The sequence below is a fragment of the Platalea leucorodia genome, assembly GCF_965183815.1.
Source record: "Platalea leucorodia genome assembly, chromosome: 3".
NCBI classification, from domain to species: Eukaryota; Metazoa; Chordata; class Aves; order Pelecaniformes; family Threskiornithidae; genus Platalea; species Platalea leucorodia.
Window position 1 is genome coordinate 112,154,916 of NC_138825.1, and position 12,796 is coordinate 112,167,711.

At 41.8% G+C, this 12,796-nt stretch overlaps 1 protein-coding gene across 1 annotated transcript; it reads left to right on the top strand.

Annotated features, from left to right (window-relative positions):
• Positions 1-6,794: 6,794 nt before the first annotated feature.
• CIMIP5 (ciliary microtubule inner protein 5) lies at positions 6,795-10,287 on the top strand (the record flags this gene model as incomplete). The annotated part of the gene is made up of 3 exons (XM_082305694.1): positions 6,795-7,057; positions 9,410-9,449; positions 10,096-10,287. Exons 1-3 carry the CDS (start codon positions 6,798-6,800, stop codon positions 10,285-10,287), a joined length of 492 nt encoding a protein of 163 aa, XP_082161820.1. The 5' UTR covers positions 6,795-6,797.
• Positions 10,288-12,796: the final 2,509 nt, after the last annotated feature.

The following is a 12,796-nucleotide window of genomic DNA, read 5'->3' on the forward strand; positions in this document are numbered from 1 at the left end:
GGAGACCTCACCTAACAATGGGGTTCTCCGTACTGTCAGGCTGCCGGCTTTACGCTGCTCTCTGTCCCAGGACTCCAGATCCTGGAAGCACTCTGGAAACCCTGCTTCTCATTCATCAAAGATTCACTGATCTCATTATATTTCAAGATGAAATATTTCAGGTTGAACAGGTCAACAATTTTGCACAATCTCAGTTTTGCTGAAAAGTTTTTTATGATGTCTATGTGGAAGAGGCTGGTAGGTGCACTTATGTCAGTGCTGTGATCAAAGCTGGATTTTTAAAGAGGGGCATATAATCCTCATACTGCACAGGTGTAGATTATGTGGATAATTCACAGAAAAAGTAGGATAAGGTCTCGCCCTCTTCTCATTAAGCGGTCAGCTGTAAGAAAGTAGGATTTTATCCTAATTCTGCAACTGTATTTTTGATTGCATAGCTGTCTACTGCTTTGGAAGCTTTCTAAACTTAAGCAGTAACTTAAGCAAAAGGTTTCCTAAAAACTGTGACCTGTCCTGAAAACTGGAATATAGCACATCCTAAGAGCCAGGCTCCCAATCTCTTCTTTTAACCATAACAGGATCTTTAATGAAGCATCTGGTACAATGAAAGTCTGGTCTGAAAGCTTTTCAAACTCTGTTTGGGTGCTCTGGCCCTGAGGCCTCCGGCTGCAGCTGTTTTCCTTTCGTTTTTGCCTTACTGTTGAGTATTCACACATGAACTGTTGCACAATTGAGCTAAAAATACAAAGCTCCAAACACATCCAGGAAGATTTCACATTGTTCCGTCTGTCCCCTTCTTCAGGGAGCAAAAGTTTCCAGCTCCACAGCAAAACAAAGCAGCTCTTTACAACCGTAGAAGGAATAAGGCTCAACTGAACTACAGAACAGTGCAGGTGATCCAAGAAAAGAATTGCAAAATGGACTGTGCTTTCCCAGTACACTCTGTTACTTGCCTTTCTAGGTCTCATGGAGCATCTGTCCTGCTGGGCATGAGCAGTGTACATGGTCAAATCAGGCGGCGGTAGAGAACAGAGCGAGTTAGGTAAAGGTCTGACAGATCTGTGTAACACAGGCAATGCCACCGGTGATCAAATCCTGCTCAGCCTGGAGCAGAGACAGCTGTGGGGAGACCCAAGAGCAGTCTCCTGGTACTTGCAAGGAGGTTAATGGAAAGACACAGCCAGGCTGCTTACAACAGTGCCTGGTGGGAGGACGAAATAAAATGGGCACAAGTTGAAACAAGAGAGGTTCTGACTGCATATAAGACAAAACTTCTCCATCATGAGGGCAGCTAAGCAGTGAAAGGCATTACCCAAAAAGATTATGCAGTCTCCATCCTTGGAGGCTTTCAAGACCAATGGCATACAGCCCTGAGCAGCTGGTCTGATCTCATAGCTGACCCTGCTCTGAGGAGCAGGTTGGGCTAGAGATCTCCTGAGATCCCTTCAGACCTGAATTCTCCTACAATCTCAGGAAACTTGCCACCAGATTCTAGTGTATCAAAGAAAAGGCTATCACAAAACCCCTACATCCAGTTATGGGAACATCCTGCCTTTAGAAGAACTTCCTTCTAATCCCCAACAGTCAGAGTTGGCCAGACGCCAGCCTGAAGTGTGATTAACACTAGTGTCTACGTTTAAGAAGGAAACCTACACTAATAGAAAGCTGCCATGAAGATGCTAAGAGCTTTGCTGAAAAACAGATAAAGCTTGTGATTGACATGTTCAGACAAGGCTTCCCAATTTTAGACTCTGACACTTATCTTGAAAAAAACTAAAAGGACGTAGCTCAATTCTCAGCCAACAGAACTCACAAAGGTCAAGAACATTTGAAAAAACAGGTCCCTTTCTTTTAATAGCCAGAGACACAATTTAAAACAAAGTTTAGGTACCCCAATCCAACAATTTTGCCTAACTTGCAGCAGAGAATTTTTGGTCTCTCACATCAAACCAGAAAGTTAATGTCCTTTCTGAATATGGTGAGCAGATGGTAAGTGAAATATTTAGTGTATTAAAGTGCAGATCAACAAATAGACTCTTAGCTGCTGGAGGAGATAAGAAACAGAAAATAATTCAAAAAGAGATAAGAAACAGAGAATAATTCAAAAAATAACTGAACAGCATCTTGAGCATTGAAATATATATAGTGATACACACCTGGAATATTGTATTTCACAGGATGAAATACTTCTATAAGTACTACAGTGCCCTGGGTAGCAGAGAGAGAAAACCGAATCTCTGTAGTATCTGTGAAGCACCTTCTCCTCGGCTGTTACAAACTGAGCCGTAAGCTGATACTGTTAACAGATGCATACCACAGGAGCACAGAAAAGCAAAACTATGCCAGACTTCAGAGGTCAAAGTGCTGCCGTAGGTACTTAAGCAGTATGAAGCACAGCCTTTTCAGAAGTACTTAATCAGTTTATACACTGAAATTCTCTTAGACCTGTTAATGAACTGTGCAAGCAAACAGCAAGGATAACAGAATAAAGCCAAGCTCCACTATGCAGCTACCAGAGCTCCCTGCCGTGGTGAGGATGGGACTTGAACAACTCTGACTGATGAAGACAACTTCAGTTGTTCATGCAATATTGCACTTCTTGACAGGATCTAGCCTCTAAGACCAAAACTATATGAAATACCAACTGAAAACACTCCTCAGCCAGTGAGGAACACTTGTTATATTTAGAGCTCTTTCTCCTCAAAACAGATACTTCCAAACATCCGTACTAACACACCAGCCCTGCAGCGCTCCCCCTCTGAAATCCTATCACCATGCTCAGGGAGCAGGTTTAAGTAGAAGACTCTAATGTAAAAGGCGTGCATATTCTATGGAATAGCTGCTGTTTAATTTTTTTTTTTTTAAGTAAGTAATATTTTTTCAAATAAATAATTTTTGTTTCAAATAAAGCAAACTACATATCAGTAGCTAACATTATTTCATAATACTAGAATTTATATTAGAGGAAGGGGAAGAAAAAAATTCACAACAGATTTCTTACAGTCTGCATTACAGCTTTGATTTTATTTTGAAGTGTCAGACTGTGTCACTGGAAGCAGACATTCCCTCGGTGGTATTTGTACACTGCCGACGCAACAGACACGCAACTTGCCAGGCTCTCTCAGCAGAACTCCATTAAGACAAGAAAGAACTTTATATTTTTTTATGAAAGCTACAGCAAAACTTAATGCATGAGGCCTTTAATCAAGCAGTTTCCTAATTGTTTAAAAGGAGTTTTACTCCAAACTGACAGTTTACAGGATTTGTTTTCATTTTGGCTGCATATAGTGACCCAAGGCACTCTGCTCCTGCCAGACCAAGACACAGCTTGTCAGCAGGATCTGGCACCTCCGGGCTCCCCAGGGCCCTTGCTGGTTAATGCCCAGGGCCGATGAGAAAGCGCCGCAGTAATGCTCTGCCATCCATCACTTCTCTACTGGGTGCTCAGCATCCTCGGACCGATCATCTAACACGCTGCTCTGCTAACCGGCACCACGACCCATCTTCCAGCCTGCAATCTTGACTGACTTGACTGATCTTTATTCGTTTAAGGAAGATGATGATGACAATGCAAATGTCACTATTTGAGGCAGGCAACACTGCTCACACCAAAAGATTTACATGGGAGTCTCCATCTCATTCGTGAAATGGCAGAGATCTTCCTAATGGTGATCTGCTCTCAAAAGCTGGTCTCCGGAGAGCTGCCCTCTCCTCCAGCTGATGATCTTCCTCTTGCCCCTTATTCACATGTGACATATACACTGCACTTGTGTTTTTAAATGTGTATGTTTCTTAAATCTCTGCAATACCTCACAAACACAAACTTCTTTATATGAAAATTGCTTTGTTGTCCATCAAATCACTATCACACCCCTTGGAAATTTGTTCTTCACAGATAAATGTGATATGGCTGGGATCTTTCTTCTTTTACAGGTGGGCTTGTTGAGAGACAGGCAGGCATACCATGCATCGTCTCCTAAATTCAGCAGCAGATCTAGGAGTGGAAGAAATCCTTCTAGCTCCCTCTTCCATGGTCTGAACTGTACAAAACATGGCATGAACATTTGGCAACACTGTCCTTAAAGTTTAGAAGACATAACTTTTGTAGGAAAGTATCCCAACACAGTACTGACTTAGAAAAAAAGTGCAAACCAACATTGGATATATACTGTAGAAGCCTTGGATGTAAAGGAGAAATCTGGAAAACACAAATGAGCTAAAAAGGATTTCAGACCTTATTCCTGCAAGTAGGACCACATGGGAAAATCAGATCAGAGTCTCACTGACTTTGACAGCACCCATCCTGGACCAACATGCGCTTCCAACCAAAGCAGCAACACGTTCATCTCCTGTTATTATCTCCTTTCTGTAACTGATGTATTCTCGCATTTAACCAAGCGATTTCCATTAAGTTTTTCAGTGTTTTGGAATAAGCCTCTGAAGTCCCTGTCTCCCAGTGAAATCAATGAGAACTTCTCAAGCTTCAAGAAGCTTGTTACTATTAAAAAACACCCCAATTTTTAGAAAAAACAGCTCAGAAATTGCCTCTGTACCAGGACATCAAATACTGGCACACAAACCTGATTTTCTTAACTACTGCTTAATTTAAATAATCAATTTCCAGAAATATGTATTTTAAATATAAGGTAGTGCTTATAAAGTCAAACATTAGTTCAAGTCTTGCATAACTGATACTGCAATACCCTCTTGTGGTCAAATAAAAATGGTTTATCTAAACACCTGAACTTTTTCCTTCATAAAAAGCCTCTCTAGACATTTTTTCCTTTGACAGGAGGAAATAACTCACATATTTTTCACAGATTAATTTGTAGTGTGTATCATCACTTGTCCGGCAACAACAAAAGACTAACCTCAGTCAAGTTCTTCCTCAGAATGATGGGCACTGACACTGCTTGTCAGATAAACTAACCTCAAAACAGACTCCTAAGCAAAGGTACCATCTCCTACAGTGACACTCATAAATAGTGTAAATAAACTCTACTACAGGATGAAAAGAAGTACACAGTAAATGAGTCGTACCAATTCAAGTGAGCTCCCTGCTTAAATGCCCCGAGTTGTTATAATGAACAAATAAAATGCTAAACTGGCAGATGGTAATATGAGGGGAAACAGTTCAGTATCTGCAGCAGTTCTGCTGAGCTGTTCATCTAGTAAAAGGCCTAAATGGGCTACTAGTATATCCAGTAAGTAATCTAGAGTAACGCCCAGAAATGTCATCCTAGCACTCACCTTGATGTGCTTCAGTGGTGCATAACCACTCCCTTAATGACTTCTGGTCCCAACAGAAAATGGGATAAATTTCAAAATATCAGCTCTTAGTGATCTGCTTTTGGAACAGCAGCTACATTTCAAAGTCATATCAGTATAGCATTTTTAAAAACCCAACTAATTTAAGCAGCCATGATCGCATTCCCATCTATTCCAGAGAAATGGCTTGAAGACAATGAAGTGTCCAATACCTGCACGTAGACTCATAGCTTATTTTTGTTTAAAGCCTGAAGAAGCACTAAACAGTTAAGACTTCCTTCTTTTCTGAGCTTGTGCGGTCTCAGACCAACAGATCTGGCTTTAACCTATGAGTTCACTTTCAGTAAGATGTTCAGAGAGGCACTTCGTAGCCCTGCATCACAACCAGGGCAGTCACAGCTCCTGCATCTTTGCAGACACCACTCAGTGGCATAGACTTTAAACACCTGCTTGTAATCTTTCCATCCAGTTTATTCAGTGGCTACAAGTAGTCATTTGGAAGCTATGTACTCAGCTCAATAACAATTTTTAGTTTATTATTATGTTTAATTTGCAGAAATTGACTTGACGGAAGGATTAGGATTAGAATTAAAATAACACAAGAACCGGCAAGGCCACGGATACTTGAGGAAGTGACTTCATACTACAACAGCCCAACAGGCTGACTGTAAAGCCAAACACTGACATTTTGGACACTGTTTTGAAAATTCTCACCTTGTATACTAATAATCCTTTAAAGTTACTTAAAAACTACTTCTCATAGTTGCTTAATACCTTCTGCAGAAATCTCTAAGTACTTAAAATGGACTTTTGATGATCTCTGGCTGCTCTTTTTTTAAAATCAGAAAATAAGGAGCTTTCAAAGCACAGATTCATTGAAATACCGTATTTTAAACAAACAAGCTCTGCCCCACGTAGAGTTCAAGGCCCCAGCAGCTGTCCCACTGGGTCTCTGCTCCCTTTCTGGTGAATATTCACAAGTCAGACTCGTTTCCAATGGAGACAGTAAACACACCAGGGAAACCAGCAGCTTTCAGGAGATTTTGTTTCTGCTACATAACCACAACAAAAGTCCTCCTACCATACTCAGCAGCAATCTCCACAGCACCCTTTGCTACTAAACCAGACTTTATTGTTCTGAGGATTTTGACTAGAGGGGTGGTCTCAGCTGCAAGCAGCAGTAATCGCCTCGTAAGCTGAGTTTGCTGGTTACAGCTGGAGAACTGATGGCTTTCGGTAATAGTCATTTCTTACAAAATTGCTGTTACCATGAAAACTCCTTCAGCGTTCAAGCAACGAAGCAACATAAAGCCGTAGGAAACGAGCATTAAATAAGAGGGAAGTAAAACACCGCCGAGCACTGCCTGTCAGTTCTGCTGTGTGCGTTTTTTTTCTGAAAGCACTCCAAATCAGCAGCTAACAGAAACCGTGAGGAGAGAAGGAGCTTTGAAAGCGGAAACAATAGCAGGTTTAACTTTCCTAGCAGTCACAATACATCTAACAATAGTGGGGATACAGTGAGTGTCAAAATGGACAAGTTGGGAAAGGGTTCTGGATTCAGGAGAAATACCTTGGTTAAGCCTTGGCAACCAGCAACCACACCTCTGGGGCAACCAGCCTCAGCTCCATCTGTGTCTCCCGGCAGCACCCAACCCAGAAGACCTGTCATTGCACAACCGGCTGCTCGGGCCTGGGCAGACGAGCAGGCAGCACTGCAGCAGGACCAGGTTCAACAGGATAAGATCTGGAGAGAGTCTGTGGAGGCTGAACAGAGACAAAGAAGAATCTGGTAAGTCAGTTGTTCCAGTTCATGCCTCTTCTACTCATCTTGACAATGGTACTGATGCTCCCTGACAGTCTTAGGGCTTGATCCAAAGCCTACACTATCAAAGGAAATTTTCTGCTGCAGGGACTTTGCATCCAACCCTAACACCTTTCTTTCTAAGATTGTATTATTACCTCTGTTTGTTTTCCTTCACTGGACAAAATCTATGCTAATATCTCCTGGCATGCCGGGTTTAAGCTTTAAGAAAAGAGATGCAAAGAATTGCATACTAAGTATCTTTTAGCTTTACAGAGATTTCCACAATGAAGATATAAATGTGTCAACCTTTGTAATTTATTGCAGACACACTGATATTATCACCTCTTCTCATATTCTTGGAAATGGCTGAAATGGAAACTGAACAGAGTGTTCTGCCAAAATATGATTTTGTATTCCCAATCTGTAAATCTGCTGAACATGCCCCGTTGTTACAGCGTTTCAGCAGACTGAACTGCACACATACAACCTAAGCTTTGACTGTGTATACACCAGTGACCTGAAGGAACCCAAAATTAAGATCCTTTCTGTCTCTGCCACATATCTTGAGTAAGTGTTTATGTTCATACTTTAGTACACATCATGAGCATGTCTATTAGAAGAATATCCTTGGTAAAAGTAAAATCAGATCCAGTTCCAACTGCACACTAGCCAAGCTAAAGGAAAGCGAGGAAAAAGAACATCACTCTCAGGATTTTTTAGAATGGGAAATCATCTGAAAAACCCTTTCCTTCTCAGCTTTCTGGAGGAGATGATACAAATCACAGCTCTGATTTCCCCAGAGATGCATTTGCACTCTTGTCTGGCTCCTTTTACCTGAGGGAAAGGCTGATGCCAGGACTCTGAGTCAGGCAAAGCCGAGGCCGTGGTGGCAATGTTACTGTCTCCCAGTTGTGCACTCAGACTCTTCTCAAACGGGCCCAGCATGTTCCATACCCATTCCCTAGCTAAGGCAGCAGGAGGGACGCTGTCTGCCTGCCCCCTGGGATTCACAGTCATGGATATTGGTGCAAACTCACTTTCACGGGTAAGTAAGATAACACATCATACTGCTGATGGAGGTCCTGTTCTCCAGTCCTAGCTACGAAGACAGAAACTCTTGTAAAAGGGTAGGACAGATATGTGAAGGACAGATGCCTGAAGCTGGGTTCATCGGACTACATATGCCTGCAGAGAACTGTCCTTCAGCTCCACATCCCCATCCCAAAAACAATGATGGGGAAAGGCTGCTATGTGTTGGTGATCTGACTTGAAGTGGATATAGGTACATGTCTGAGACCCAAGCATTTCTCAGTAATTAGCACCATCCAGTAACACCTAAATCTGATATGTTCAAATAGTGGCTGCCATAGCAAGATAAAAAATTGTAGGATCTCTATGCTGTGCTGGAATACCAAGACATATAGTGAGAAACACAAGCAGCAGAGATTAGCATTTATTTGCACTTAGGGCGTACCTGCACTGGACGGGGCAGCGCAGCACAGAAATCCAGTGCTCCTACGTGGTACATGGCTGTGCTGTACAGACGAGCTCAACTCAGAAGAACGTACAGCTTCAGCACTAGATCGATGAGCTTAGATGCAGCACTGCATAGGCACGGGTAACCGGCTCAGAGAGTCAACCCAGGTGTCCCTTGAGCCCTGCTGCAAATACAGCTGTAGATAACTGTTTGTCTGTTGGCCTCACAGTACTTTTACAATAGGAGGTGAAACTTCTGTTTTCCCCCATTTCAGGCCAGGGAAAGCAAAGGACAGAAAACCAAAGAACCCGCCCTGTAGTCCCACACCAGGTATAGAACACAGCGCGAAGAGCTGTGCAAGAGCAAAACTCAGGTCTTCTAACCCCATTTGCTCCTAGCACAGCTGCCTATCTACACAAAATACTCCTGTAGGTGTTTGCCTGCAGCAAATACGGCTCTGGGAATTCCTACCAGGGACTTCTGCCAGCAGAGTATCGGTCATTTAAAAAATAAGCAGCTGTGCCTTGCTCAAGGCATGGGACAAAAGTTTGCTAGAGTGATTCAGGACTTTGCTAATTTATCTGCATTTGCACAAGGAATACACTGTAGATGTGCTATCCTCATCTTCCTTTAGCAAAAAAACCCCGCTCCTCATGTAGTATGGGCTCTATATGGGAACAAAGAAAACCCTGGGCTTCACTACAGAAAAGACAGGTTTCAGTACAAAGAGTTTGCAGGTGTAAGGGCTGGGCTGTAAGTATCAAACTCAGCAGCTAACCAGGCATTCAAATACAACCAGGAACGACCATTTTATTTAAGGACAGAAAATTTTACACTGCATTTTTTACTTCTATTCCAAGGTACCAGAACTGGAGTTTCCTAAAGGACTATGACCAAATGGTAAGTTTTGAACAAACATTCAACTGTAATCCACACTCTTTTTAGTTTTTGACAATTTGAGCTAGGCTAATATTTCAAATTGAAGCATACTTAGGCATAACCGGCAAATGCTTTAAGACTAAAATCTTTAGGAATAATAAAAGAGAACTGAAGTGCTTTTCATCTGCTACCTACGCCACAAAGAAATACAGTACATGCATGTGTTCAATCTGTTTCAATATTAACAACTCCACAGAAAGACAAGTGCTAGAAGAACCAGCTTCCTAGGAGAAAATATGTAAGATAATGTCATCATGCTGAAATCCAAGCCACTTACTTACTAAAAACGAAACAAAAAACCTCCCACATCGCAACCATTCGAGAGCAGGCTAACTTCTGTCCCAGACATTTTATGCAACACATTTGAAAATTATTCATTTCCCTGTGTTATCCTATTCCCATGCAAGATGACAGGAAAAAACAATCGGTTTACTTTATTTCTTCAACACTGTCATGTACATTCAGTATGACATTTTTAAGTACATTCAAATTCTAATTTCAAAAGCGAAAGTGCTGGTATTATAAATAATCTCAGTAACTTGTATTTTTGTAACAAGCAACGGATGTAATTCTGAAAACTTATTAATGGTCTTTTTGTTTTATCCAGGGTAAGAAGAAGGAGCAGAAGCCACTGCCAAACTATGTGCCTGTGTTCTCAAGCAAAGTTCCCAACTCCACCAACCAGACTATTGGCAGTCGAATGAACACTGAACTTGGCAAGGCTCTGGTAAACATGGATTACTTCTTCAGCAGTGGAGCACGAAAGAGAAAACTTGATGGTGAGCTCCAGCCTTCCTAGTGCTTCAGTAAAAATATAACAATAACAAAGCAAGTTGAATGGTTCTAGCCAACAGACTCCACAGCATGTAAAAAATTCTTCAATATCTGTTTCTCAGAGAGACCAATACTACAGTCTAGCATGGGTTTTCTTTCAAGAGCAAAGATGGATGTTGTCCAACAATGCTGCAGGAGATAATCCTCTTCATATTTAGGGTGACTGGGCCATATACAGAGAGTTAGCACTGCAGATCTCATCCATCTTCCCATGCAAGTCTACAGTAAGGTTGCCACTAACATCAGAAAGAACAAGATTACAGCCAAAAGGCAATTTCTTCTTGAATTTTTATATCTCCTGAAAATAAACAATTAATGGACACCCGCTCAGATGAGTCCCAACATAAACAGCATACTTTCAGTTCTGAAAGCCAGTGCAATAAAATGCAGCAGCTTGTTGCATTTCATGTAGTTAGCCAAGGATTCATCAGCCTCTGTCATCTGCATGTTTAAGTTTGCTCTAAAGAATGAAATTTCAGGCATGTGAGGCATGTCCTCTGCTTTTTCACCCCTCCCTGCTGAGGGAGGGAGACCAAATTTTTTTCACACTGGTTTTCTTTTTTGTTCCTTTAGATTTGCTGCTCTCAAATTCCCTTCTCTTAGTCTTTTTTCCTGGTTTAGCTGATGGAAACGCATTGACAAGCAGGCTTTCACATTTTTCTCTGAAGGCGTGTTGGCTCAGCAACCTGTCTTACGCTCTTAGGATCATCAACCTTGAATTTAACAGGTTCATAGTTCCTAAAATCTGTGGTTGCCCAGGGAAACCATCAACAAGCTAAATCGCCACAATACCTAAAGCCTGTTCACTACTGCATCTTCATTACACAGACACAAACTTTGTTTATGACCTGTTGTTCTGTAGGGAAAAACCAGTAATCAGCAGCGCATGGAGAGAGTGTACATCTGCCTTTTTAACTGTATGTAGCTTCTACAGGATCATGCTCTGTAGAAAGACACTGTAGAAAAAAGAGCCAAATCCCTCTCACTGAAGTCACGGCACCAAGCAGTTCTCCTCCTGGCTTCCTTGACACAATGAGAACTGGAGGATTAAGGCTTTCAAGATGACAGCTAAGCTGCCTAAAGAAGGAAGACCACATCATGCAGTCAGCCCAGGTGAGGAGGACTGATTTCACTCTGTGCAGGCATGAATTGTGATAGACAGCTGTGTTCAAACGCACCAAATGGCAACCTACTCTTTAAAAAAAGACATCTTCTTGTTCAGCTAAAATGCTTTCTGCTCTCTCCTGTGAACAGAAAACTGCACCAGGAACTGGTTTGTCTTCAAACATGTGAAAGAGCGAGAGGAGAGTGCAGATCAAGCCTTTCCTTGTCCCTGTCTTGTCCAGAGCTTCTTCCAAGAACTGCACAGGCCACTCAGAGGTTACATATTTGTTGGGAATTGCATAATACTCAAAAGTCATTACACTTGCATGCCTTACTCTGAGACACACTGAGGAGCCTCAGCTCTTGCTATGGATCACAAACTCTGTACCAAGTGGCAGATGTCCAGTATCTGTCAGGCTGAAGCTCCTACTCCTGTAAGAACATTTCATTTATAAAGCATGGGGGATTTTGTTTTTCAGCATGAAAGCATACAGAGCTCCATGTTTCCTAACCTCCAGATGGCACTCACTCCACACCAAGTAACCCACTGAAAAGGACACTAATTTATAGCAAGGCAGTGTTACACAATTCCTTTTTAATTTCAAGGGACGTTAAATAATTCCAGATTCTTGACTCTGTCTGCTCTGTGTGAATCCAGAGAATCCCTCTCCCAGAGAGTTCCCGCAAACTGGAGGGTACGGGAAGCAGGATGATCTAAGCAGTGCATGATTTAATCCTTCCACTTCACTTAGCACTGGCATTGTTTCAGCTGAAGCACTTCTCCCAGTTTTGGACAAGACCTTCCATGTCTTACCCCAAAGATGTGGGCCACTGAGCAGAGTCTAGAGAAGTAATGATGGCAACTGGCGTATGGGAAGATATGGCTTATGAGGAAAGATTAAAAAGACTCTTAAAGTTTAACCTGAAGAAGAAAAAGCAGTCTGGGAAGAGGATAGCAGTCTTTAGATATATCTATAGCTCTGGAATGAGAAAAGGAATCATTTGTACTTCACGTAAGTGGCAGACAATAGTAAAAACAACAGGCTTAAATTATAGCAAGGAACAATCCTGTTAACTTTCTGGGAAGCTAGTGGTAAGGCTAATACAGCACCACAATAGACTCCCTGAGGAATCTCCACCTTTGAGGGTTAAACACACACATCCATCAAGAACGACGTATTTAATAGGGTTTGCCTTGAGTGTATAAATTGAATGATAATCTGAAGACCTTTTCACCAATTCTGTGTTCTACACCAGAGTTGCTGGGATCAGAACACACTTTGCAAACCTGACTTTTCAAACACATTCAAAAAGAATTAAAAATATCCTATTTCAATTGCACTAGGTTTAAATAGATTGCACCTCTAAAA